General features: G+C 35.4%; 5 protein-coding genes and 1 pseudogene across 9 annotated transcripts; 5 read left to right on the top strand and 1 right to left on the bottom strand.

Annotated features, from left to right (window-relative positions):
• Window positions 1–71: 71 nt before the first annotated feature.
• Window positions 72–1,083, top strand: LOC104819503 (MADS-box protein SOC1-like). The gene has a single exon (XM_010549609.2). The coding sequence runs from the start codon at window positions 113–115 to the stop codon at window positions 956–958; it is 846 nt and encodes a 281-aa protein (XP_010547911.1). The 5' UTR covers window positions 72–112; the 3' UTR covers window positions 959–1,083.
• Window positions 1,084–2,341: 1,258 nt separating this feature from the next.
• On the bottom strand, window positions 2,342–5,060 carry LOC104819502 (phospho-2-dehydro-3-deoxyheptonate aldolase 2, chloroplastic). Its single transcript, XM_010549607.1, has 5 exons — window positions 4,515–5,060; window positions 3,899–4,176; window positions 3,447–3,723; window positions 2,913–3,158; window positions 2,342–2,820 (listed from the first exon to the last, which is right to left on the bottom strand). The coding sequence occupies exons 1-5, from the start codon at window positions 4,986–4,988 to the stop codon at window positions 2,554–2,556; spliced, it is 1,542 nt and encodes a 513-aa protein (XP_010547909.1). The 5' UTR covers window positions 4,989–5,060; the 3' UTR covers window positions 2,342–2,553.
• Window positions 5,061–11,353: 6,293 nt separating this feature from the next.
• Window positions 11,354–12,410, top strand: LOC104819501 (non-specific lipid-transfer protein-like protein At2g13820). The gene is made up of 3 exons (XM_010549606.2): window positions 11,354–11,779; window positions 11,892–11,921; window positions 12,122–12,410. Exons 1-3 carry the CDS (start codon window positions 11,452–11,454, stop codon window positions 12,292–12,294), a joined length of 531 nt encoding a protein of 176 aa, XP_010547908.1. The 5' UTR covers window positions 11,354–11,451; the 3' UTR covers window positions 12,295–12,410.
• A 2,193-nt stretch (window positions 12,411–14,603) lies between these two features.
• LOC104819500 (aminotransferase ALD1) lies at window positions 14,604–19,911 on the top strand. 4 transcript variants are annotated; one of them, XM_010549604.2, is made up of 10 exons: window positions 14,604–14,785; window positions 15,049–15,101; window positions 16,945–17,122; window positions 17,212–17,328; window positions 17,435–17,497; window positions 17,821–17,925; window positions 18,005–18,055; window positions 18,417–18,737; window positions 18,944–19,150; window positions 19,400–19,911. In XM_010549604.2, the coding sequence occupies exons 3-10, from the start codon at window positions 16,982–16,984 to the stop codon at window positions 19,745–19,747; spliced, it is 1,353 nt and encodes a 450-aa protein (XP_010547906.1). In that variant the 5' UTR covers window positions 14,604–14,785; window positions 15,049–15,101; window positions 16,945–16,981; the 3' UTR covers window positions 19,748–19,911. The 4 variants fall into 4 exon arrangements, with proteins under 4 accessions (XP_010547906.1, XP_010547907.1, XP_010547904.1 ...); XM_010549605.2 differs by having other exon boundaries at window positions 14,604–14,802; XM_010549603.1 differs by lacking the exons at window positions 14,604–14,785; window positions 15,049–15,101 and adding an exon at window positions 15,118–16,822 and having other exon boundaries at window positions 16,945–16,970; window positions 17,055–17,122.
• A 3,826-nt stretch (window positions 19,912–23,737) lies between these two features.
• Window positions 23,738–25,078, top strand: LOC104819499 ((E)-beta-ocimene synthase, chloroplastic-like). 2 transcript variants are annotated; one of them, XM_010549601.1, is made up of 3 exons: window positions 23,738–23,971; window positions 24,352–24,628; window positions 24,727–25,078. In XM_010549601.1, exons 1-3 carry the CDS (start codon window positions 23,762–23,764, stop codon window positions 24,768–24,770), a joined length of 531 nt encoding a protein of 176 aa, XP_010547903.1. In that variant the 5' UTR covers window positions 23,738–23,761; the 3' UTR covers window positions 24,771–25,078. The 2 variants fall into 2 exon arrangements, with proteins under 2 accessions (XP_010547903.1, XP_010547902.1); XM_010549600.1 differs by having other exon boundaries at window positions 24,721–25,078.
• Window positions 25,079–25,753: 675 nt separating this feature from the next.
• On the top strand, window positions 25,754–26,783 carry LOC104820168 (annotated as a pseudogene).

The following is a 26,783-nucleotide window of genomic DNA, read 5'->3' as shown; positions in this document are numbered from 1 at the left end:
GAATTTCAAAATATATATATAAAAAAGGCAACAAACAGAACAGTGTTCGCCTTATATAATGAGCACAAGACAAGACAACACCTGAAACTCTTGCAGCTACTGGTTTGTTTCAATGGGAGGACTAAGGAGAAAGATTTCGATGGAGAGAATAGAGAAGAAGGAGAAGAGATCGTTGGCTTTCACCAAACGGCGCGACGGTCTTTACCGCAAAGCTTCGGAGCTTTGTCTCCTCTTCGATGCCCGCATCGCCATTTTAGCCACTCCTCCCACCTCCAATTCCAACGTCTCCTTCTACTCCTTCGGCCATTCCTCCGTCTCCGACGTTGTCGACGCTTTCCTCGAGAACCGTAGGCCCTCCGATTCGAACGATTGTCTCTCGGAACTCTCCGGTTGCGGGATGAGGAGTGGAGGTCGAGGTCTAGGGTTTTGGTGGGAGGAAGAGGGCTTCGACATGTCGGAGAACATGGAGGATCTGAAGGATGCGATTGATGAGATTCAGAAACTGAAGAACGATGTGGATCTGAGATTGAAGGCGATGAAAGATCGACAAGATTCTTGCAACGACGCTTTAAGAGAGATCGAAGCCTTTCTAGACGAACCAGAGCAAGAATCGGATCAAAGTCCTTTTCTTGCAAAAGAAATTCAAGATTTCTGGGTCCAATGTTTCAGCAACAATGACGCAGAAGACGTTTACAGTAACCTCGGTGTCTCGCCAAGTCAGACGGAGAAAACCTCGGAAGATAACGACGTTATTCTGATATCAGACTCAGAGGATGAATCTGCGAAAGGCGACGTTATCCTGATATCAGACTCGGAGGATGAATCTGCGAAAGACGACGTTTTCCGTAACGAAAACTGGAGAAACGAAGCAGGAGCAGCGATAGAATCCGGTACGGGATGCAAGAACAGAGTAGAAGATCCTCATTTGGATGATCTTCTGATAGATTTGATCTATTGACGCGGCTTAGAATCTTCCAGGATGAATAGGATTTCGAGATATAAAGTAATTTTTTCCCTGATCGATACTCTTTCTCTTTTGTAAATGGTACACGAACATGAGGGAATGAATGTATTTTCGCAATATCTATCCGAACAGACACAGTTCGGTTACAGTTTTAACTGAATGACAAAGATCTCATTGGATATCTTCACTGGAAAGTACAATGGAGTTCAAGAACAGTTCCGATGTCTGGATACGGGATTGTTCATGAACTCAAACAATTTCTTCCACATGCCGCCGATTCTCGGTTCGCAAATGACGGTAACTGTCACCGTCGAAAACATTCAGAATCTCACATTCATCTCGAAGAAAATCACGGATGAAGACACGGATTGCGGAAAGAGGAACCTCGGTGTCGAACCAAGCTGAAACAAATGCTGGTGAGGAACAATTTTCAGACAAAAACATGAACTCCGGAGTTGAAGGACTTCAAGATGTATCCAACGGGACATATCGGATCCGAACAAGACATGGACTTTACCCAATCTGAACCTGCTAGAATCTCTGACAGCAGTTTCTGGATGTCTTAAAGACGAGTGCGGGCATAGACTGCGATAACTTCGAATGGAGGCAACGGGTCCATAGCAAGTTTATCAAAGTACTCGTGAGATTTGTATATGTGCTGAGCAATTTCTTCATACTCAGTGTTCTAATGAACAATGTTTTCTCGTTCAAATAAATCTCCATATTTCCACACATACACTCATAATCATAGAATCCAATAACCATAAAATAAAAAAAGATCGAAACTTTCAAGTGACCCTTCAATCAACGGAACTCCAAGCTCACGATGGCAGCTTACAATAAAAAGTTGGAAGCAATACCACACAAACAAAGTCATCGTCTCAACAAGAGAGGAAATGAAGAGTAAGAGGGAGATGATGGTGATGGTGATGGTGATGGTGGTGATGATGATACGAAGACTCTCGCTCGATCTGCCACCGGATTTGGAGGAAATCATCGACGGAACAAGGCAGTCTCAAGGGGCCATTCGAGTGGTGAATGATGGTAATTTGATATGTAGATTAATTGGTTTAATTTTTTTAATATTCTTCTTTTTATTCTAATATCAGATTTTTTTAATATAACATAAGACATTACAATATTTATACATCAACATCAACATAGTCCCAAAATTACAATATTTATATAAAATAAAATAAAATCATAGACCATCTTATTTGATTATTATAAATATCGAATATAAACATAAAATCAAATCAAATATAACTATAAAACCAACCCTAAACTCTAGGGTTTAGAGTCTAAAAATCCAAAGATTACGATTGACTGCTAGAAATAAGGATTTACAATTTAATATATAGCATTATAAATTAGTAATAGTCAAATAAGAGAGAATTTAAAAAAAATGCAAAGTGGTCCGACAAAATAATCAGGAGTAGAGAAAATGTCTCAAACTGCATAAACAAGGATTAATGTTCTCGAGATCTTTTATACAGACTATTAACCCACGAGATGACGGTATTGAGCAGAGACATATAACCATCGGAAACTCGCCGACCATTTTTACACGCAAACATTGGCTCCTGACCTTAGACTCGAACAGACGAGAGAGGGTTTCCCGAACCGAGCCTTCTCTTTCTCAGCCGCTCAGCGGTGATGAAAGCGAGCTCAAGTGACTGAGAAGCATTGAGCCGTGGGTCGCAGTGTGTGTGGTAACGAGAGCTCAAGTCGTTGTAGGTTATGGTACGCGACCCTCCAACGCATTCCGTCACGTTTTGACCCGTCATCTCGAGATGAATCCCGCCTGGGTAGCTCCCTTCCTGTTCATGCACGTCAAAGAACGCTCTCACCTCAGCCTGCAACCAAAAAGATTCCCGACGTGAATTCGTAAACCATGCTTTTAGCCCATGTCTTGGATGAACGGGTTAAACGTGGCAACATTCATTACCAGGATGGAATCGAAGGAACGAGTTTTGAGCCCACACGGTGCTTTGATGGTGTTCCCGTGCATGGGATCACTAACCCAAGTCACAATCTGACCGGCTCGACGCACTGCTCGGATCAAATGTTGAAGCTTTACCCGCATGTTCTCTGCTCCCATTCTCACAATAACCGTAATTCTCCCAGGCTTGTTATGAGGGTTCAGTATCTCGATTAGCTTCACCAGCTCATCAGGGACCATTTTATCACTTACCTACATCAAAATACACCATCATCAAATGGATATGGCTAATACAGAATCGAAATTCCTTTTCTTTTCGATAAAATCCATGCAATTGACAGTTTGTTTATCATGATGCAATAGGAAACTGTCCGAGGTATCATACTTATCACTAACAATCTGTCCCGAGTGATTCAACAACGCTAATGAAACTCTACCGCAAGCACATTTCGGTGATTTACTAAAACAACTTTGAAATAAACTTGACCGACTAAGACATGGACAGGCAAGATGAGCAAATCATCGACATTGAGCATGTACCTTGATTCCAAGAGGGTTTGCAATTCCCCTCAGAAACTCGACATGGGCACCGTCCAGTTGGCGAGTTCGTTCCCCAACCCACAGCATGTGAGCCGAGCAGTCATAGTAAAGTCCTGTAGTTGAATCTTCTCTAGTGAGTGATTGCTCATAAGGCAGGTGCAAACACTCATGGGATGTCCAAAAGTCTGTAGTGGTCATGATAGGGTGCGCATTGGTAAGTCCAGCTGCAGCCATGAACCCTAAAGCTTCGTCAACTCGATGTGCTAATTCACGATACCTGCTTTGGTCGGTCACAATGCAAAATAAGAAGCTCCATGAGAAATAAGGCTGATTCTGACTCAAGAAAGGCTTATGCTATCCGGACATGACATGGTTTCACATCCAAGGACAGAGTAGGATGGATCCAAAGAAGAGACTTTTCGGGGTATTTGCACGAAAGAAAAATTATTGACCTGTCACCCTGCTCACTATGCTCGGTGAAATCAAGATTCCATTGGCTTACTCTCTGCATTGCTGCATAGCCACCGGTTGCAAATGCCCTCAGGAGATTCAACGTTGCCACAGATTGTGTATATGCCCTAATCATCCTGTGAGGATCAGGAATCCTCGATTTCTCATCGAAAGCATCACCGTTTACATTATCTCCTCTGTAACTCGGCAGCTTCACACCATCTTTCTCCTCGAAAGGGTCGGACCTTGGCTTTGCAAACTGACCCGCCATTCTTCCCACCTATATCATAATCACAACCCAGTATGACGATAATCCTAGAGCACGAACAAGAACACGATATAAAAGATCATGCCTAATCGAGAAAACAAACACAAAGAAACACACCCCAAACATGGCATTTGAAATTTCATCATCAGGAAATTACCGGTGACCAATTCAATCAACACGACAATACTTGTCTCGATTACTCGGGGAAGTTCGAATATGGGCACCAATGAGGATCAAATGACCGAAGAAACACGGATGCGAAACTTAACCCAGAATTAGAAACAGAACAACGCACAGGAAACCAATTGTAACAAAACCCCGAGATCAAATTCGAAATCAAAATGAGAGACCTTGATAACAGGCATTTGACCACCAAACATGAGAACTACACCCATCTGGAGAAGAACCCTGAAGGTATCCCTAATGTTATTAGCATTGAATTCCTTGAAACTCTCTGCGCAATCGCCTCCTTGGAGCAAGAAGGCGTTTCCTATGGCGGCTTGGCCAAGCTTCTCCTCCAGCTTCCTCGCCTCGCCGGCGAAGACGATCGGAGGGAAGGAGGAGAGCGTCTGGAGAACCGAGTCGAGGTCTTTCTGATCTGGGTACTCCGGCAACTGCAAGGCTTTCCTCGATTTCCAGCTCTCGAGGCTCCATCTCGCCGGATTCGATGGCGATGCGGCCGCGGGTTGTGAGGGATTTGTGGGGTCGACGGAGTGTACGGCAGAGATGGATAGGACGGAGCGGCGATTGCGGTGGCTGCGGCTGTAGCGGTGGGTGAAGAGGGACTTGGCCGGGAAAGGAGAATAAGCGTTGAGAGTCGCCATTCGTGGTGAAAGAGAGGATTTTGGGATTGACGATGACGACGACGACTGGTTCGTTCGAAGTTTTTTGAGAAAGACACGTTCGTGATGATTACATCATTGGGGGCGTAAATGGACCCGACTGTGCCGGCCCAACCCCTCTCGATGTCCGATCTTGTTTTTTTACCGGAGTCAGAAATATTTCACTCAACCCGATTCACTCTATAGTCTACATCAATAGAATTCGAGTTACATACCTAATTAAATCAATACAATTTAAAAATAGATTATAATAGATTAAATGTTTTAAAATAAGATTCAAAAAGGAATATCACAACAAAAAATATTTAAAAAAATGCTCCATAACTCCAACGAATTGGCTCGTTTGATCCGGTTTTTTACCATTTGAATTTACTGAACCGGATCCATTTGAACACCCTTGCATCAATCAACTGAAGTTCGTGACCAGCCAAAACTAGACTACTATACGGATAAATGTTCAGAAGCCGATATACATAAAATTTGTCAAATCGACTCTTGTAAGTTATACCAACTAACACAATGAACAATTATATACCCAAATTCGTTGCATAAAACTGATGGGTTAGAATTTCATTAAAAAAAAATCCCAAAATCTAAAAATATATGAACTATCAAAAAGTCTCAAATAAGTAGAAATTGTTTTCCATAAGTACATCAATTATTTTATAATTTTCATGAAAATAAATAGATTTTAAAAAATCACATGATTTCCATCGTAATAAAAATATACTATACGAATTTTTAATTAACAAAAAACTATACTAGAATTTTAAATGTGTCAAATACCTACATTAAATCCTAAAATCGTTAGCAATTTTTTTATATAACTTTAAACGGCGTTAATTTTTCCGATCTTCGTTAAAGAAACAGATAGTATAGCAATACACATTACCAATTCCGTCACATAAATTTATCACGTGTCAAAAATAAAAAATAAAAAAACATATACATACATATATAAACACATATATATACATATGACACCTATATATACACAAATATAATATATATATATATGTATATAGTCTTAACCGATTGATTAGTATAGTAGGTTAACTCAATCCATATAATTATATATATATATATAGAGAGAGAGAGAGAGAGAGAGATGATATTCAGACAGATTGTTGACAAAAGGTGTTCTACGGCTTCACATTATAATAGATGCAATTTTGCATTTCTTGCAAAAATGATTTAATATTGTTCATGATGCTTTGAAACCTAATCATCTCCTTGGAACATCCTTTTCCACATTCTTGTGTCTTTTAATCATGCTTATGGATAAGGAAAATCAATGTTATGGGATATGCAGAAACTTCAAATAAAAATATAAAAACTAATAGATGTATATTTTTCTTAACTTCATTACCAATTCAAATCTTTAAAATGTTAGTATTAAATGTAATTATCTTATAATTAATTGAAGACCATATACATTTTCATGTACCTCAGCCTTATATTTTAAGCGTAAAGAGATATGAAAAAGGTTTTTGTTGGGATTATTTTCAATAATCATATGGACCAACATTTGAATCAATTAAGTCATGTATAATATATTATTTTATTTAAATCATATTTATGATCTAATTAAGAACTAAGGGATCTAATTGTCGGGACTAATGTACATATGCTATTATGTTATTTCTATTTTTTATAGACCAAATTGGAAATAAATAACTTTTTTTATAAATTAAAGATTATGTTTTGTAGATCACACATTTTTCAAGAATTTTACAATATTATATTGTGAGAATTATTTCTACTTTTTGTATATTATTCTAAAATATCATAAATCCCAATCGTTTTTACGATGTTATATGTTAGATTCAAAATTTATTTCTATATATCTAAAAATTTAGTATCGTTAATCGTTCAAAGAATAACAGGTTTAACCATAATATAATAATTTATATAAATCAGTTATAATTTATGTTATTTTAATTTTGAATGTTTGATTATATATTTAGTATATCGGTGCGCATGTCTATAAAACATTTTTTTAATAAAAAAATGAATTTATCAAGTTATTAGGAAAATTATTTTTTTTTTACAAAAAAAAATATATTTACTTCACGTGAAATTAGACCACCGAGTGGTTGTGCGTGTCAGTCATAGGCTTTCCATGCATATACCATCATTACATAGCCAAGAATTACCATAAGCCAGATTTGTATTAATTTATTAAAAACGCATCTTATTCTCTTTCAATCCAACTAGAAAAAGTATGCGCAGATGCGCAACTTCTCTAAAGAATTTAATAAATAACCTCACATAAATAATTAATATAACATAATTATTCATGCATATATACGTAGAAACTAACTCTATAAAAAAATATACATAATTATTAATTATATGCATATATACTATTAAAAAACAGTTTCGACAGATTGCAAAATCTGATACAATCCCAAATTACAAAAAAAAAAAAAAAGAGTACCACATAGGTAGACATAATAAAAAGAAAATAAATATTTTTTACATAAAAGATTTAAAAGCGTTTTTTTATGGGATTATGTTCAAATGTCACCTTTTGGAAAGAGGTAAGCCATAACTGATTTGATTTCGAATTTAATTTACAATCAATGATGAGCAAAGAACCATCAAAACCCAAAATTTAAATTTTCAAGTTAGAGTTTAATGGCAATTGTTTCTGTAAAGTTGCTTTGCCTCGTTTTATTTGCTGTTAGCCATAAGAGAGCCTTGTCAAAGACTAATAGAATAGGAAGATTCATATTTTGTTTGATAACCGGGTATCTTATATCAAGGTTCACACTAATTTCGAAATAGAGAGTCAACTATATAATTTTGATTATACATTTTTCAATTTAAAATTCGAATTCAAGATGGGTACATGCTTTATACCCAATTTTACCGGTTGAATTATTCAAGTTTGAGTAAGATTCACATATTTTTTATATAATTTAAAAAAGATTATTCTTTGTACCATTTTTTCGGGATGAAGTAAAGAATCGAAGGTGTCGAGAACCAACAATGTTTCAATTCTTATTTGGTACTAGTACCATTAAATAAATTGTAATCGAACCGATATAAAAATCGAATGGAATCGGATCGATTAATATTTGATTCTAATTTTTTATTTAACTGAATAAACTAAACTGTTTTTGAATTGAATCGGATAAATACCGAACTAATGGAGACAATAATAAAATGTGCAAATAAACGTTGAATAAGGGGGTGAGATGACTGAGCGGGGGTTGCTGACAACGAAGGTGATTTTATATAATAGAAGAATTTTGATATTTTTATTTGATTTATTTAAAAGTTTTATTAAATTATATTTTAATAAGTTAAAAAATTAAAATTACTAAATATATTTAAATTTTCTCTAATAACTATAATGATAACAATAATTATTTTACAATGTGATACAAATTTATTGGTTTCTACGAGTCATCAAAATATAAGTTCAAGTAAAAAGTGAAAGACGATGAGATAATGGAATTTAACAGTATTATCATTTTAAAGGCCGTGGAACATTTGGTAACTTTGGATATGCTTTTGTAACATACAAAATCGTATCCAAAGTCGACAGCCAAGGCCACTTCTGTATTTTTATAATGTCAAATCAAAATGGAACGTTATTATTGCAAAGAATAAATAGTGAGCGGATTTTAAAAATGTAACATTATTGTTCATTTTTTTCCTCCTCGTTGATACCATGACTGATTTAAATAAAAATATTGGACACTAATAATAGGTTTTTCATTAAATTATTACCAAAATAAAACGGAAAAATGATTTAATTTATTTAAAAGTCTAACAAAATAAACATGTAAAAAAGAATATAACAATAGAATAGAAATAATTCATAGTAAACTTGTTGATAATTCAGATAACATGTTTTCTGGGACGAAATTTAGTGAATACCTAACTTCAAATTTAGTGAATACCTAACTTCAAATTTAGTGAATACCTAACTATACAGATTTTCTCATAACATTACCCTCCCAAATAATCTCTATATATTTTCTAAAAAATGAAAAATTTCCCAACAATTAAAGTTGTATCCAATTCTCCCCAAAAAATTTCTATTTATAAATACCCAAAAAACCCATCAAATTTTATCAAAGAAGTAGAAAAAACCGCCATTCGTTAGATATTATAGTTGGAGGAAATATGTTTTTTTGATATTTTTCTAAAATTAAAATAGCTTGGTAAAAGGTTTTCCTAACGTATAGAAATAAAAAGAACCCATTAGATGGAAAGAACAGTGGCGGTCCAATGTATTTTTGAAATGCAAATATATCATTTAATCATTTGGTCGGCTGTGAGTCTTGTCACCATTTCAAATTCATAATTTTATTTGCATTAGTTTTAAAATCCTTCTTGCAAGCCTTTGTGATGATTTACTGTTATACTTTTATTTGAAAAATACTTGTGGGCCTTTTTTTTGTGTGAAAAAAACAATTTAAAAATAATGGTATTTCTATATTTCGAAATTTACAAATATTAAAATGGACAGAAGAAAACAGAAAACTTAATAAAATCTATTTAATTGTTTAAATCTCTAACATAATTTGAATTTTTTTTAAATAAGTGTTATAACAAACAATCATCAATCTAAAAATTAAGAAAAAAATATACGATATAAATAAATAAAGAAACATATCATAAAAATCTATATATATATATATAACAAAAAAATCAACGCAGAAAAAAAAGGAAGGTACAAAAATAAGCAGGAAGCAGAGGTTACAAAAGAATCGGTACCACAAAGAAATCAATAGAGAGACAAACTCGCAAATAAAAAAATTAGTAACATCTATTGGTAATTGATCATTTTTACGCAGCCGCAGCCGCAGTCGTAGATAAAGAACTAGAAACAAACGCAAAGGCGAAACGCCAACCACAGCGGTTGGATCGGGGATGGCATGGCATGGGTCATGGGACACGTAGCCACGTAAAAGCACACTCTTGCCACCTTTGTATGCACTTTCCTGCACTTTTCCCTAGGGGGTGTCAAAACGAATCCGGCTCGCGAGCTGGCTCGTGACTCGTCAGAAAACGAGCGATCTGAGCCGTAATTTTTTCAGCTCGTTAAAAAATGAGTCTAACGAGCCAGAGCTCATTGAACACGTGTTCAATAAGCCTGGTTCGGCGAGCTGGCGAGCTGCTCAACGAACTGATATTTTTTTTAAAATAAATTAAATTTATATAAAAAAACTCTAATATAATTTTATATTAATTTTTTTCATATCATTTATATGATATTATAAATATACTAATTATTATGATGGTGATAATTGAAAATATTAAATGATATTGGTGTTTTATTAAATTTTTATGTATTTATTTAAATTTATAATAATATTTAAAATAAATATAAATAAAAAATATTATATATCCTTGGTTCAACGAGTCGGCTCGTTCAGATCGAAAAACTGGCGAGCGATCTGAGCCGAGATTTTTCTGACTCGTTAGAAAACGAGCCTAACGAGCTGAGCCCAAAACGATCCGAGCCAAATGAGCTGAGCTCAAAACGATCTGAACTGGCTCGTTTGACACCCCTACTTTTCCCTAGGGGGCCGGGCGTTTCGGTTCGGTTCTTCAGAACCGAACCGAACCGAACCGAAAAAACGGGATTTTTTCCGATCCGAAACCGTTTTTAATTCCCGAAAGGTACCATTTTTAGAGAACCGAATTTTTTCGGAACCGAACCGAACCGAATTTTAAAAATCCCGAAAAACCGAATATTTTTAAAGAAAATCTATCTTTTTTAATAAAACCCAGAACATAACCGAACCGAATACAATATAAAAACCGATTGATACCTATTTTTAAAAAACCAAAAAAACTGAACCGATCCATTCTCATCCCAAACCCGAACCGTTTTCCGAAACACCCACCTCCTACTTTTCCCCTAGCCCTCCATCCATCCATCATTACCATTTTCCTCATCCTTTCAACTTTTCCTTTATATATTTACACATCTTTTCATTATTTATTCATATATCTTTTTAATTGTTTTTACCATAAAATTTCCATTCCAAATTACCATATTACTGTGTTTATTTATCTCATCAAAATTCGGTTTATAAGCACGTAGATATTAGAATTAAATATCTCTATTTTATCTTTTGACTCTAAATTTGTCCAAAATTTCTATTCATCATTCTTTTTCCGTCGTTATATACATGTTGATATACATATATATATACACACAACATATTGACATGCATTTTCAGAAATTGAAACGTTTCATTTCAAAACAACGAATTTCATTCTCAAAAAGCATTTGTAATGAGAACATATGATTACTAATTCTTTTTCTTCTCTTTCGGCGATAGAAAGTGGGAAAAAAAAACAATTCCGTTTATTTAACACAGCCATAGAGATACACTCAAGAGTCAGAACCACATCTCTCACTCTCTGTGTCTTGTATCATTCATTTTCTCTCTCTCTCTCTTTGTTGGAACGTGGGATGGCGTGCAGAGCGATAACAGCGGCGGTTCTCCTCATGGCGGCGGTGATCACCGGCGGAGGAGTAGCGGAGGCGGCGGCGGTGGACTGCTCGACGCTGATACTGAACATGGCGGACTGCTTGTCGTTCGTGACGAGCGGGAGCACGGTGGAGAAGCCGGAGGGGACATGCTGTTCAGGCCTGAAGACGGTGGTCAGGTCTGGTCCCCAGTGTCTCTGCGAGGCATTCAAGAACAGCGCCTCCCTCGGTGTCACCTTGAACGTCACCAAAGCCTCTACTCTCCCTTCCGTCTGCAAAGTCGCCGCTCCTCCTTCTGCTCGCTGCGCTCGTCAGTCTCTCTCTCTCTCTCTCTCGATCGTTCTTCATCCATCCAGATATAAGATTTGTGTTAAAAGTGTATGAAAACTCTGATAAAAGCTGGATATTTTGTCGTGTTGCAGTCTCTGTCGTTCCTCCGGCTAGTGCTCCTGGTATGTTCGGTCCCCTCTCACGTTATACTTTCTCAGTTTCGGCCTTTTTCGGGGCATAAATGTCCGAACCGATGTCCAAATCCAGAATCCTAACCGGTCTGGTCCTAGTTCGAGTCTCAGGATCGAGTTTGCAGAATCTAGATTGAAATCGAGCTCGTAATACATCTTCAAACTCCAATCTCTGTGTTGTTCTTGCGCAGGCAAAGCTCCTGCCGTGGCTGCCGGTGCACCCGAATCATCGGCCGGAGGGAACAAGGCGGCGCCGGTTGCAGCCCCCGCTCTTGTGCCGGGGAGTTCTACGTCCTCGTCGGTATCGGTTTCTGCAGTATCTCTCGTCGTTGGCCTGTTCCTTGGGCTGATCTCTTGGTTCTGATGAGTCATGGATCGGTTTGGATCTTTACCACTATTGAGATGGTGCTATTCATGTACTGATTTGTTTGGCAATATGTTTGTTTGATTTTGAAATAGAGTTATTTCCTTTGGATTTTTTTTTTAAAAATATCACAATTTATCTAATCTCGATTTTTAAATTAAAAAATAAATACAATAATTTGGTCAATTTATACTAAATTAATATCAATTCAGTATATATTTGGCACAAATTTTTGTATAAAACCATCAACAGATTGATGTATTTATTTAGCAATTTGAAATTCGAGGTGTTTATGTGGTACATTTATATAAATTGTGGTACGTTGGTTTAAGTGAATAAACGTTTTGTTACAAAATTATGATTATGTTTCAGTGGACTTAGAAATCACCTTATCATTGGTAATAAATGTGACGAGAGGATTGGCAAAGATGTCTTCTCATGTTGCTGACAGAAGAGGAAGAAATGTCTCCGAAACTACAAGAACAGGGGAAGCCTCTAAACGAGGCAGAAGTTTTCTTCACTTTTTATTATCATGATAAACACAATAATCTATTATTAGTATGTGAATATGGTGCAATAGAACATGGTCCCAAAATTTGTGTGACCCCTTATTTTAAAAAAATAATAAGAATAAATATTCAAGTAATTATAATAATGATGAATATTGGAGATTGGAGATCGAAGAGAATGGAGATAGAGGGAAGAAAGGAATAGGGCAAGAAAGCCGAAATGAGGGGAGGAAAACGATAGGAGAATTAGGGTTTCTTATGGGCCGAAGGAAATATTATTAAGGTCCAATACATGTCTATGGGCTGGCCCATTTCCAAGCCCGTATTTAGTCCGAAAAGCGAATGGGCCTCCTTTTTGAAAGCCCAAACCAATAAAATTTACGGACGGACTCGGATCTCGGATCGAGTAACGGGCCTTGGGCTTTTTATGACGCTTCTATCTCCACTAAATATACTTCTAATTATTTTATTTAATTTGACCACTTCTTTTCATATTACTCTCTCTGAATATCCTTCTTTCATTGTATTAGGTTACTCGTTATGTAATTTATTTTTTTTCTCGGTTGTTTTCATTTTACTATTCTAATTTAACCTAACGTCAAACTTAAACTCTAAATTCTGAATATAAAATTTAAAATCTAAACTAATCCTAAACTCTTAAATAGAATTTACGGTTTCAGATTTAGAATTGGTTCGCAAGTTTTTATTAGTTTAGGGTTTAATATTTAATATCTATGGTTCAAGACAAATTAGGAATAGTTAAATTATAAAAATTGAAAAAAGAAAAAGTATTATCAAATATCTAGTAAAATAATTGAAAAATATTAAAGAATATATGGCATTATTCATCAATTTCGTTTTCTTTAGAGATTTCTAAGTTACAAAACCCGATTCAAGCCCATTCCTAGTGAACCTAGGACAACCCAAACGCATTGCTAAAAGGGTTTAATTGATCACTTTCGGCCGACTTATGATGCTTCTTAGGACGTAGCATATTCAATTAAAATAAATTTAAACATCAATAAAACATATTTTTAATCACATGAATATGATTCCCAATTATAATCAGAATATAATATAAAAAATATATATAAAATTAGGGGTGGTCATTTCGGTTATTAACCGAATAACCGAGCCGAACCAAACCGGATTGAATAAGACATAACCATATCTGAACCGAAACCGACATCAAAACCAAACGGTTATTATTTTCTTAAAACCGAAAAAATAAAACCGAACTGAATAAAAAATAACCGAAAAACCCGATAATTTCTTTGAAAAAATGAATTTTTTACCGAAACGAACCGAAAAATAACCGAACCGATTCGAATCGAAATTTATATAAAAACCGAATGGTTATAATTTTCATATAACCGAAATAAACGAACCCGAATATAACCGAACCGAACCGAACCCGAAATGGTCACCCCTGTATAAAATGTTAAACAAGCATTTTTTTTGGTAATTAAATTAATAATGAACCGAGGAAAGGGGGTATAAACTGTAAACAAACTTGTTAAAATATTTAAAATCGGAAATATTTATTTGTATTTATTTAGTAGTTTGAACACAGGGACAAAGCGATTGGGTTCATAAACTAGACGATTAAAATAATACTAATTGTTTCTAACTTATTTAAATAACAATTTGGATCGGTGAAGATTACGTATTATAATATAAAATATAAACATTATGTGAAAATAACAAATTGGATTTAAATAAGGCACTTTTGGTTGACAAACCACAACGCGTAATGTATCGTTACTTTTTATGAAGATAATATATTTAAATATAAAATATATATCTCAATTCAGTATTTTCATATCTTGGCCGGGACGGCAAATTCAGCCGCCGGAATGTATGACGGAGAAATGGAAGAATCAAGAGCTTTCCGGCGAAAAATTTTGTCGTTCGCTGTCTTAATCTTCTCCTCGGAAGATCTCGTCAAAGACAAGCACCAGACAACTCAACCAGAAGATAACGTACCTTGATTCTCTCCGTAAATTTCTACATTTTGAATTACAATATTCCTCGTGCTCAGCATAATTTTCCATGGAATTTGAATTTTATTTTCCCTTGACCGATCGAGGATTCCTAAACAATTTTCTTCATAGGGTTGTTTTTCCATGTCGCGTGATATGAAATTGTAATTCCAGTGTTCTGAGGAGTTTCCGTTTTCACATTAGTCAAACACTGTATAAATCGAATTATTAATTCCATATTCGATTTCGTCAATGATTTTCAGGAGATGGGCAGGTGGAGATTAGGGTTTTTGCTGAACTTGAAGCAGTAGTTAAGGTCAGTGTGAAGCCAATAAGCCCATAGTTTTCCACATTTTTTGAATATTAGAAGATTGTTTGCTGACTAGAGTGTTAATAATTGAGATAATTGGGTATATTCTTCTGAAGATGTGTTAATATTATATGGATTTGACTTTTATACTTGAGTCTTGAGCAGAAGCTCTTGGACACGATTTGGTTAGTCAAGATGGATGTTTTATTCTGTTTTTGTGTTTTTCTTTTCCAATTTGTGATGTCAATTTGATCTTTGTTCAAGTATTTCCTATTGTTTTGTCAAAACCATGATGGTTTCTGTGAAGTTTCTTTGCCATTTCCTTTGCTTGTTTGAAAGGGCTAATGTCCAATGTCCTGTTTCGGGTACTTTCCTGTAAACTTGAAGGTTGAAGCCATCAGATGACAGCATTAGTTTGAACAAATTTTCTCGTCGGAGTGTAGGTTCTTTATTTTCTGGTAAAGGACCACCTTTTGGTATTTTTAATAGTTTTGAGTTATAGACAATGACTTGTGATGGCTTTAATGAACTTGTGGAGAATTCTACAGGAATTGTCAACTTATCAGGGAAGTTTTCCTATGGGAAAAAAACAATAGTTTAGTTTATATGGTACCAGAACCATTTATGGTATAATTAAACAATAAAAACATCATATCATCATTCCTCCAGGCGTATGATCAGTGGTTAAGCATGGCATCCATACATGAATTACTGGAACAGTTTCTTAATAAGTAATTGGCTGTTTGGTTGTTTGTTATAATATCAGGACACAAGTCTGTGTTGTCTGGTTCTTCCCATGCTTTCCTTCATAGATTGCGTGAACATGGAGTTCTCCAAAGCTGTGGTTTGTCTCACATAATTTCTGAATTACCAACAGCTTCCTGCATTGAATTAATGATACCCAGAGGAGATACACTTATTATGTGTGCAACTTATTTTATACCCTTTGATGAAAATGCTCTTGAATGCATCCACTGTAAACTGTATGGTGTTAATGGAAATCTTACTAAGATGCCAGTTTCTTGTGAATCTGAGTGGAAATCTTAGTAAGATAAAAACTGATTCGTGGAAACCCTTTGGTTGATCCTTGAATCCTATGATTCCAATTGAGAGTGGCTCAGATAGAATATCGAGTTGTTGATGTACTAGAAGAGTTCTTTGTATTCATTTAGACAGCAATTTCTATCAGTTACTTTCCGATCTATGTTCTACTTAGTACGTTTGTGGTTCCATTTCCCAAGTGTGTTAGAGTCTTTTTAATAACCTTTATTGAGATACATTGCATTGGTCCAGAAGCTTATGTGATCAGAATGTGGAAAATGGAAGAAAGTAAGTGTGGAAAAAAACATTGTCCTTCTCTATTGTTATACAATTAAAAGAATACATTCATGTCTTAGTCCATGATTAAATGGACAATAAAAGGACATGATGTGAATTCATCGACTCAGAAGCCGTGCCTGGATTGGGTGCTACAGAAATTTCTACAGCATATGTGTATTATATCCAGCTGAAGCTGACATAAAGACAATATAATAGTGATGAATGACATTTTCTGAAGTAGTATATATATCTTACCATCCTTAAGCTGTAACATCGGTATTGCATAGCTGAAATTGGAGTAGGACTTTGGAGGTGTCATAACTTTGAATTTAAAGAATGTTCAACGTAACATTATCCAGTTCTGTGCCATGTGTAAACCCTTTACCCCCTGAGAATGTGAAGGCTAGGTACTGGTTTACATTCAACAAATGAATCCATGTGCTAGAACTTTTCATTTCTCAATGTTTTCTTGTGGTTAGTTTAATTAATGCTTTGTATTAATCCTTTCATTTTATTTTTATTACTGCAGAGCTGATTCCCAGACAAAAGAACTCGGTAAGGTTTTTATGCACTATGTAGTTTCTACATTTGGACATTATAGCTTGTTGGCTCTGCTATGCTTGCTCTATTTTGTAACAGGTCATTGCACCAAAGTATCTCGAAATGTGAACTTGGAGAAATTGAAGAATGGTTATTTATTTCCTGAGGTAACATCCATGATTTTCGATATCTATTTATCTTTTATATGTATGCCAATGGGACATCTATTCTACTGACAGCTTCTATTTTGTGCTAGATCTCAATACGTGAGCTTCAGCATTTTGAAAAGCATCCAAGTGCAAAATTAATAAGCCTCGGGATTGGTGATACAACTGTGCCTATACCAGAACTGATTACTTCACATATGTCTAATGTATGACTTGTTACTACATTTTTATCATCTATTTTCTTTTTTACTTCAGTTGGCTTCTAAAACTCTCGCTAAGAACATGTATTTTTTGATACTGTTATTATTGCAGTATGCACGTGGCCTTTCTACAGCTGCAGGTTATAGAGGGTATGGTCTGGAACAAGGGAATGAGGTAAATATGCTCTATGTATTCGTATATTTTGATGGAAATAGTACATAGCCATTGTCATGTGTGCATTTCTCACTAGCATCTGGTATGTGTTTCCTACTCCCGTGTTTACCAGGGTCCTTGTTAACTTTTCTAAATTGATTTCAAGGAAAGCATTATATTTAGAATCGTTTTCTTGTCTGTTTGTGCTAAACTGGAGCCTCATTTAAGGGTTACCTTGTTACGCATATCTTGCCTGTGACTGTCCATGTTCATAATGATCTGTCTGAAATGAACTTCCGTGACAAATCTACTCGGCTTTATCGACATTTTGTTTTCTATGCCAGATCTTGAGGAAAGCTATCGCTGATACATTTTACAAAAATCTAAAAGTTAAGAGCAATGAGGTTTTTGTATCAGATGGTGCACAGAGCGATATTTCCCGCCTTCAGGTAAGCGAAACAACTGACCTTTTTCTGGTATTTTGTTGTGATCTTATCTGTTTCCTACTTATTTGCTTTATATTTGTAGCTGCTTCTAGGTTCCAATGTCACAATTGCTGTGCAGGACCCAACCTTTCCGGTAACATCACAGTGCTCCTTCCCATATTTGACATTTCTTGTCTACATCAAATGCTTTATTGTGCTCTCTTTAATCCGTTCGCTTAAAAAATTTAATGGTTATGATTGCTTACTTGGCACTGATGATATTAAAAACACTGTCTAGAGCCGAGATTAAAAACACTCTATGAAGCCGAAACCTTCAAAGGGAGAACTTAACATCGTCTTTAAGATAGAGGAAATTTAACTATTTTCTTGATACCTTGTTTCATTCAATTGTCTCATTGAATATAATGTTTCTCTGTAATAAAAATGAAGACGAGAAACACAGCACGGGACAACGATTTCTGGGCGTTATTTTCATAAAACTTTTCTGTGTGCAGGCTTACATAGATTCGGGTGTCATAATTGGTCAGACGAATCACTATAGTGAAGCTACGCAGAAGTACCAGAACGTTGTATATATGCCCTGTGGACCGAAAAGTAATTTCTTCCCTAACCTGGCAATGACCCCAAGAACGGATGTAATCTTCTTTTGTTCTCCAAACAACCCCACTGGTTATGCTGCTTCCCGGAAACAGTTACAACAGTTAGTCGACTTTGCCAAGAGCAACGGTTCAATTATTGTTTTCGACTCAGCATATGCTGCTTTTATCAAAGACGACAGTCCACGATCTATCTTTGAAATTCCTGGTGCTAGAGAGGTAAGGATTGATTACCTGATGAAGCATTTAACTGTTAGTTTTTGTGTTAATAGCCATGCATGAGCAATATTGCATCTGAAAAGAATAGGATGGAAAACATGTTAGATAGCGAAAAAACACAGTTAAGAGAGCACCGCCATTATATGTTGCAGCTTTCCCATAAATGTCTAATACGTAATCATCTTCTGTAATCGGTTTTCTTCCAGGTTGCGATTGAGATTTCGTCATTCTCCAAGTTCGCTGGGTTCACGGGCGTTAGGCTTGGTTGGACAGTCATTCCTGAGAAGCTCTCATATTCAAACGGTTTCCCTGTCATAAATGATTTCCGACGCATTGTGACGACCACATTTAACGGAGCATCAAACATCGTTCAGGCCGGTGGACTAGCTTGTCTTTCTTCTGCAGGCCTCAAGGTACTCATTGCAAATCTAAAAACGATAGTTCTTGAACTCCTGAATGCGCTCGTAATGAGGTGAAGTGAAAAAGTTTCTTGCCTCTGTTGAAGAATTCAGTTTTTATTTTCACTTACTTAGATCCTCTGATGTTTGCATCTCCCATTTTGTTCAAATATTCTTTGTTTTCATCAGTTTCTTCTCCCGGACAATGGTCTAAACTTGTTGAATATTGACATAAAAATGCTGATTATGGTGAAAACATGACAGGATTTACGTGCCGTGATCAACTACTACAAAGAGAATGTGAAGATACTTGTAGACACTTTCGCCTCTGCGGGGTTCAACGTTTATGGCGGCGAAAACGCTCCGTACTTGTGGGTTCACTTCCCGGGCTCGAAATCATGGGACGTGTTTGCTGAGATTCTTGAGAACACTCATATAACGACGGTTCCAGGCTCGGGTTTCGGACCCGGGGGTGAAGAGTATCTCAGAATCAGCGGGTTTGGACACAGGGAAAACATTCTTGAAGCATCAAAGAGGTTGCAGAGTTTCTTCAACAGAGGCAAGCAACATTTTCACCTCAACGGTTCTTCGACTTCTCAGGAACTGAACTAGGCTGGGTTTCATGTTAATACCATGTTTGTGTGAGGGTATTATTGGAATAACAAAAGATATGTTTTCCACTTTTTTTTTTGTTTCCATTTTTGGGTCAATAAGCATGTTTTCATGTTGCCTTGTTGGTATGCTTTCATGTTATAAGAAAAGGGAAATTAAAAAGATGCAAAGAATTCTTAGAAGTTAGAAGTTCTGCGCAACTATTGCATGTCAGTTGAAAGATACAGAGCTCCATGCAAGGGTTATACTTATTAGTCGGAAACATTATTGTTTTTTTTAATATTAAAAAAATAACAGATTTTCGGATATATTGTATATGAATTCAACTCCTTAATTAAATATTCAAAAATCAAATACTTCAAACGTATAAAAGATAAACGGTAAAAAATACAAATTAAAAATAATCAAAATACAAAGTTTTACCACATGTGCGAGATAAAAAAAATAAAAGTTCCATAATAAAGTTCAATAGTATCTATCTTGATTTAAAAGAAATTATGTAAGGAAATGTATATATTTCTGTAATCACTCATGTACCATTTCTGTTTCTTTTCTTTTCTTGGGATGTTAATTAAATTCAAAATCCGAAACCGGTCTGATCCTACCCAAAAATAATAAGGACGTGGATCTAAAAAATATAGGTTTATTAAACTTCGGGCTTTCAAGTCTCGGGCTAAATAGGCTGCGGGATAGTCGGGTCTCGGGTCAAGTTTGAGGCCAGTTAAATTTTTTGTTTATTTTTTCTACCCTTTTTTCTAAACTAAAATTTTACCTCTTTATGATTATCCTAACTCTTTTTTGACCTTAGACCCTTTTGTTGAGTCACCGCTATCGACGTTTGTATTGTGCTTCTATTACTTCGTTTCTATTTTTTTTTTTTTGTTTCTGAGATTTCTGTTTGTATTTGTTGGAATCAGGTTTGATTTTTTTTTTCTCTCTCGCCATATTAGATTGGGTAATCCTCTTTTATATTATTTTTTTCTGTTAAATCAAATCTAATGCTTGCTATATTTGATTATGTTTTTGTGTTTTGTATTTTTCTCCTCATATGAATTGGTTTTGTTTTGTACCAATGGGTTGAGTTCCAATTAACACTTTTTTAAAATGACGAAAACTTTTATTTTTTTTAACCATATTACATCATATATATATATATATATATATATATATATTAGTTTATGTAAAAGCTTCCAAATATATATATTTTTAAACATTTGTTTGCATACGAATATATTAATTCTTTTTCTACGGGTTTTAAATTAATTGCATCATAAAATATCTTTTTATATTATGTTTGCTATTTTTTTAAATGTTTCATAATATTATTATTATTATTATTATTATTATTATTATTATTATTATTATTATTATTATTATTATTATTATTATTATTATTATTATTATTATTATTATTATTATTATTATTATTATTATTATTATTGTCATCATCATCATCGTAGGAAAAAAACCCGAAGCTTAACCAAAACCCGCTCAAAGCCCTATAAAATTGGACTCCGGGCCAGTGATCCTAGATCCGAAAAATAAATAGGCGGATCGGGCCGTCCAAAAAATTCTAGACCCGAATTGAACCTAGCCCCGTCCACCCATTTTACACCTTACAACATTGTCTACGTATTGTATATATATGTTTCTGATAATGCAATAATACAGAGCACCGTTTTCCACCATCTTCGTCTTGCTTTTAATGTTGTTTATATATTTTATACAATTAGATATATATATATATATATATACATACATACATAATTACATATGTATAATATATATATACAAAATATGTATAAATGTGTATATATGATATATGTATATATATATATATATGCATATATATACCATATACAAATATATATATGCTAAATTTTGTATATATATATAATTACATGTATATATATACAAAATATACAATTACATATATATATATATACATAAATCTATATGTTACATTTTGTGTATATATAAGTGTATAGATACATATTATATATATATATGTAATTATGTATATATATATGCATATCTAAATGTATAAAATATAAAATTTTATTTTTATTTTTTTAAAATACTTTTTTGAAATCTATATTTTAAACATATTTTTTTTATTCTATTTGTACTTATTTATTTATTTTTATTTTGATGATTTGTTATTTTGATGACTTAATTTTTTTTATGACGTGGCGCAGATGTGGCGATGACATAGATTTTTCGGTCAACCATGTCATCGCTTTAAATCGAAAATTATTGTCGGATTTTCGGAATATAGGGATTTGGGAGAAATTTTCAAATTAATATATTTTTCTTGGGAGTTAACAAATTCATGTATTTCTTAAATATTTTTTTAACAAATCCATATATTTATTTAGAATTTTCTCATATATAAAGTGATGGGACAAAAGTATTTTTCAACCTAAGTTCGAATATCCATTTGGATAGGGTTATTCATTTGTATTTCTCCGATGTTCTGATAGATATAGTTAGGTCGAAAGTAGAGTAAACTTCCGGATTATCATATATATATTCTTTGAATATTCTTCGTTGATCTTTTTATATATATATAAATTTATACACTGTAACACGTTGAATTTATCAGATTATTTTTATAAAAATTTTCACAATGCGTTATAAATTCCATGATCGAAAAAAATAAGATTTACAACTATAATCTTTGAGAGGTTCGAATCTGGTTCGGACGAGGTGGAGTTAACCCGGACCGATCGACAATCGAACATCAAATTTGTAAACATGAGCCCAGTAAATTTTTTTTGTTGGTAAAACACGAGCCCAGTAAATCTGACGGGTTGATAAAATACTTATACGAGATGGTTTTATCGAAAGCGTAAGGAAACATCGAAAAAATAACCAATGTCGGGTAACATGGCAATTGATCATCTACACTATTTGGACAGAAAGGAACATGCGGATGCATACATCTACGTCCAAGGACACTTCGGTTGTCCGAAAGGAGATAGATCGGGTATTTAGGAACAAAATGGCTGCAATACGACTATCCAACCCGGCACTTGGGAACTCCCTATTACAAATCTGGTTCTCCAATCCATGACATTGTATTTCCTGATTAACAGCGAGGGATTACGAACTACGTACGAGTGACCAAATATTAGCTTTTTATTTCTAATTTTTTTTTTATGAAACCAAAAATTTGGTTGCATTGATTTCATGTGTTTTCCCCTTCAAAGGAACGCTGCCCAAATCCAAGGGTCATGCCAAACTCTTGCTTCTCCATTTTTAAGGAAAAAAAAGGTCACAAAAATGGTAAATATAAACGATTAAAAATATATATACTCACATCCGCATCCATATGCACATTTTCACACAGATATACACACACGTATATACATTTATACGCTTATATATTCATGTACAAAGATATTCACGTATAGACGTATACATATATAAACCTTTTTTTGTAACTGAGAGATTTAATGGACTTTCAACTTAACTAATCTTCATATTTAAAACAGCCGTTGTATTCGTTTATATATTCATGTACAAAGATATTCACGTATAGACATATACATATATAAACTTTTTTTTTTGTAATAAATCAACTTAACTAATCTTCATATTCAAAACAGCCGTTGTATGATATAAATTTTTATTTATCTAAACACTCGTCTCCAGATCTTGATTCGAATTCGAGGTAAGAGTGTACTTTACATGAGTTTTTTATGCATATATACATTTATACGCAACAACACGTGAAATTTATCAGATTATTTTTATAAAGATTTTCACAATGCGTTATAAATTCCATGATGCGGAAAAAATAAGATTTACAATTATAATCTTTGAAAAAACAAAAATATGGCCGAACTATTTGGCCACGAAACCATCAAACTTCATGTGCTATATTCTCCTATAACACCTAATCAATAGGTTCATGAGATTTCCCTCACCTATAAAATGCAATGAACCTCCGACGACATATCAACATACACTTTAAATAATATTTCAATAGGGTATAATATCATTTGAAAAATGGCCTCTCTTTGGCTCGGCTCACCTCTTATTTACAGAAATGCCCCTTGCGGAGCAACGGAAAATCGACGTCGTACTCCTCAGCGTTTCGTTTGCCCCGTCGTCGCCAAAACCACGTCCGCGGAGGCTGCCGTTGTTCGCCGGTCTGCGAACTATCAGCCTTCTCATTGGGACCAGAATTGTATCCACTTGCTCCAGAACGAATATGCCGTAAGTACATCTCCGTATATTTTTGTGTGTGTATGTATGTATGCGAGATATACAAAAATTAAGATCACCAAACACGTATATGTCATATATAACACGTTTTAGTAACCGAGCAAGGCGCGTCAATCACTCTAAAATGGATGATAAAATCGGCCATAGCCATAGTTATTTTTTTTGATAATTAGGTATTTTGGGTCGAAGTCAAGACTCATGTGAATGTCTCTCCCCAAAATTAAGATTCGAACTCAAGACGGACAGATGCTAAACGCCACCGTTTTCCGAAATTGACCACCTAGTCTGATTAATCTCTTGTCTTACATGCATATATATATGTGTGTGTATATATACGTATGTATGTTGATCTTAACAATAATGGAATATAGATGCAAAGCAACTTCCAGGAGAGAGCTAAATTGTTAAAGGAAGACGTGAGAAAGACGCTACATGAAACCGAAGGTCCTCTCAAACAGCTCGAGCTCATCGACACACTTCAAAGGCTTGGAGTCTCGCATCATTTCGATCACGGAATCGAAAATATTTTAAAGGAAATCTACGCTGCGAGTCTCGAAAACGAAAGAATGAGTAAGAAAACCGAAGATTTACACACCACGGCGCTCCAATTTCGCCTCCTTAGACAACACGGTTTTAACGTCTCAGAAGGTAATTAACTAACGACATAATTAAACTTCCTAAAAATACTAATCTGTATATGATTGTAAGAAAAGCTAGCAACTAAATTAGATAATATTTAGATGCAGTGTTATATGAACGAGACGGGAGTTTCAGAGAAGTTGGCGCGTGAACACATGACGGGAGTCATCAGCGATGCATGGGACGTGATGAACGACAGGATAACGACGTGCATGAGTTCTTCACACGATCGACGTTTTCTCCGGTCGGCGCTTGATTTGGGACGCATGTCGCAATGCATTTATCTGTACGGCGATGGACAGGGTTGCCCTGACAAGGCCAACACCACCGATCGTGTCCGGTCTTTGCTCTTCAACCCTGTTCCACTCGACTGACCAATACCTTGAGAAAGCGACGGGATCATATTGTATCCCGCACGTGTTCAGTGTCAAGATTTGCGGAATAACGTGTTGTGCATTATTGATAATCGGATGAGTTTAAATATACAATTTAGTTCTCTTTTAATAGAATTCGTAATTCATATCACAGTATGATAAAGAATAGATAAACAAACCAGATAGGAAACACATTAAAATATCTAAACTCTATATGGATTGAAATTCTTCATCGTTTCTAATACTCAGACCCAACAAAATTATCTTGATATTTAAAAAAAAAATAGTTTACAAAAGTGTATAGTTTTTGGTACACATCGTAAATAAACATTTATTTTATATGCTTTGAAAAGAATTTGTTTTTATCTGCGTTTTTTTAGTCAACACGTTATACATGTGAGGAATTCACTAATTTTGTTATATAGCTTATAGCTAATTCCTCTGCATATGTGTGGACAAAATACTCACAGACAGCCCATTAAAACCATGAATTTAATGGATTAACCATTTAATCCATTACATATTTAACTAAAATTATTATATATAGATATATAAATATATATATATATATATGTATGCATTTATATGCGAGTATAATATAACAATCGATTGATATATATCTTGGTAGAACTAAATGACCCAAACCGAAAAATGAAACGCTCACCCCTATATTATATGCGTATATACGAGTATGCATGTATGTACAATCCGCTCCGTCAATTCTTACTCCCCAAATGGGTTGGGTTCACCCAATTGAATCTCTAGGTACTACGGGGATGAGATCCGTAACGAGGAAGAGGCGAATCTGTTCAAGAAGCTGGTGGCTGAGACCATCGACAATAGCGGCGCGAGCCACCCGGCCGATTACTTGCCTTTCTTGAAAGTGTTCGGACATAAGTACGAGAAGAAAGTGAAGGCGATTGGTGAAGCCATGGACGAGTTCTTACAGCGTCTGCTCGACGACTGCAGACAAGACAAGGACGGAAACACCATGGTCAGTCACTTGCTGTCTCTGCAACACAGACATCATAATCAAAGGCCTCATGCTGGTAAAATAACCTCACTAATCCATCTCTCATCACAAAGAAACCCTAAATCTCATATACGAACATAAATTTTGCTGATTCACTCTGCTCAAAATCCCAAATGCAGGCAATGATGCTGGCCGGAACAGACACATCAGCCGTGACCCTGGAATGGGCAATGTCCAATCTACTCAAACATCCAGAAGCATTGAACAGGGCAAGATCAGAAATCGACGAGAAGATCGGACAAGACCATCTGATCGATGAACCAGACATCGACAAACTCCCTTACCTCCAAAACGTTGTGTCGGAGACATTCCGGCTATACCCGGCGATACCACTCCTGGTCCCTCGCTCGCCGACGGAGAACATCAAAATCGGAGGGTACGACGTGCCGAAGGACACAATCGTACTGATGAACGCGTGGGCCATACACAGGGACCCGGAGCTGTGGACCGACCCGGAGAAGTTCGAGCTGGAGAGGTTCGACAACCGATGCGGCGGAGAAGTGGATGTTCACCGGATAATGCCGTTCGGGAACGGCCGAAGAATTTGTCCCGGAGCCGGACTGGGACAGAGGATCGTGACATTGGCGTTGGGATCGCTGATTCAGTGCTTCGATTGGGAGAAAGTAAATGGCGAAGAGATCGATATGAGAGAGAGAGAGACTCCGGGCATGGCGATGAGGAAGATGGTGCCTTTACGGGCCTTATGCAGGCCTCGGCCCATTATGAATAAACTTCTGGCCAAGTCAGCGGCTTGACT

Source organism: Tarenaya hassleriana, unplaced genomic scaffold (assembly GCF_000463585.1).
Source record: "Tarenaya hassleriana unplaced genomic scaffold, ASM46358v1 Cleome3, whole genome shotgun sequence".
Taxonomy (NCBI): Eukaryota; Viridiplantae; Streptophyta; class Magnoliopsida; order Brassicales; family Cleomaceae; genus Tarenaya; species Tarenaya hassleriana.
This window is presented reverse-complemented; position numbering and strand designations above follow the sequence as displayed.

What these genes read in the sequence shown, in the direction of transcription:
- LOC104819503 (XM_010549609.2), top strand. Translation starts at nt 113, where the DNA reads ATGGGAGGACTAAGGAGAAAGATTTCGATGGAGAGAATAGAGAAGAAG.
- LOC104819502 (XM_010549607.1), bottom strand. Translation starts at nt 4,988, where the DNA reads ATGGCGACTCTCAACGCTTATTCTCCTTTCCCGGCCAAGTCCCTCTTC. An exon ending in CATAGTGAGCAGGGTGACAG is followed by an intron (nt 3,724 to 3,898) that starts GTCAATAATTTT and finishes CGACCAAAGCAG; the next exon opens with GTATCGTGAATTAGCACATC. An exon ending in CAAACCCTCTTGGAATCAAG is followed by an intron (nt 3,159 to 3,446) that starts GTACATGCTCAA and finishes ATTTTGATGTAG; the next exon opens with GTAAGTGATAAAATGGTCCC.
- LOC104819501 (XM_010549606.2), top strand. Translation starts at nt 11,452, where the DNA reads ATGGCGTGCAGAGCGATAACAGCGGCGGTTCTCCTCATGGCGGCGGTG. An exon ending in TCCTTCTGCTCGCTGCGCTC is followed by an intron (nt 11,780 to 11,891) that starts GTCAGTCTCTCT and finishes GTCGTGTTGCAG; the next exon opens with TCTCTGTCGTTCCTCCGGCT. An exon ending in TCCTCCGGCTAGTGCTCCTG is followed by an intron (nt 11,922 to 12,121) that starts GTATGTTCGGTC and finishes GTTCTTGCGCAG; the next exon opens with GCAAAGCTCCTGCCGTGGCT.
- LOC104819500 (XM_010549602.2), top strand. Translation starts at nt 16,752, where the DNA reads ATGTTCAACGTAACATTATCCAGTTCTGTGCCATGTGTAAACCCTTTA. An exon ending in ATGGTTATTTATTTCCTGAG is followed by an intron (nt 17,123 to 17,211) that starts GTAACATCCATG and finishes ATTTTGTGCTAG; the next exon opens with ATCTCAATACGTGAGCTTCA. An exon ending in TGCAGGACCCAACCTTTCCG is followed by an intron (nt 18,056 to 18,416) that starts GTAACATCACAG and finishes TTCTGTGTGCAG; the next exon opens with GCTTACATAGATTCGGGTGT.
- LOC104819499 (XM_010549600.1), top strand. Translation starts at nt 23,762, where the DNA reads ATGGCCTCTCTTTGGCTCGGCTCACCTCTTATTTACAGAAATGCCCCT. An exon ending in TGCTCCAGAACGAATATGCC is followed by an intron (nt 23,972 to 24,351) that starts GTAAGTACATCT and finishes AATGGAATATAG; the next exon opens with ATGCAAAGCAACTTCCAGGA. An exon ending in CGGTTTTAACGTCTCAGAAG is followed by an intron (nt 24,629 to 24,720) that starts GTAATTAACTAA and finishes GATAATATTTAG; the next exon opens with ATGCAGTGTTATATGAACGA.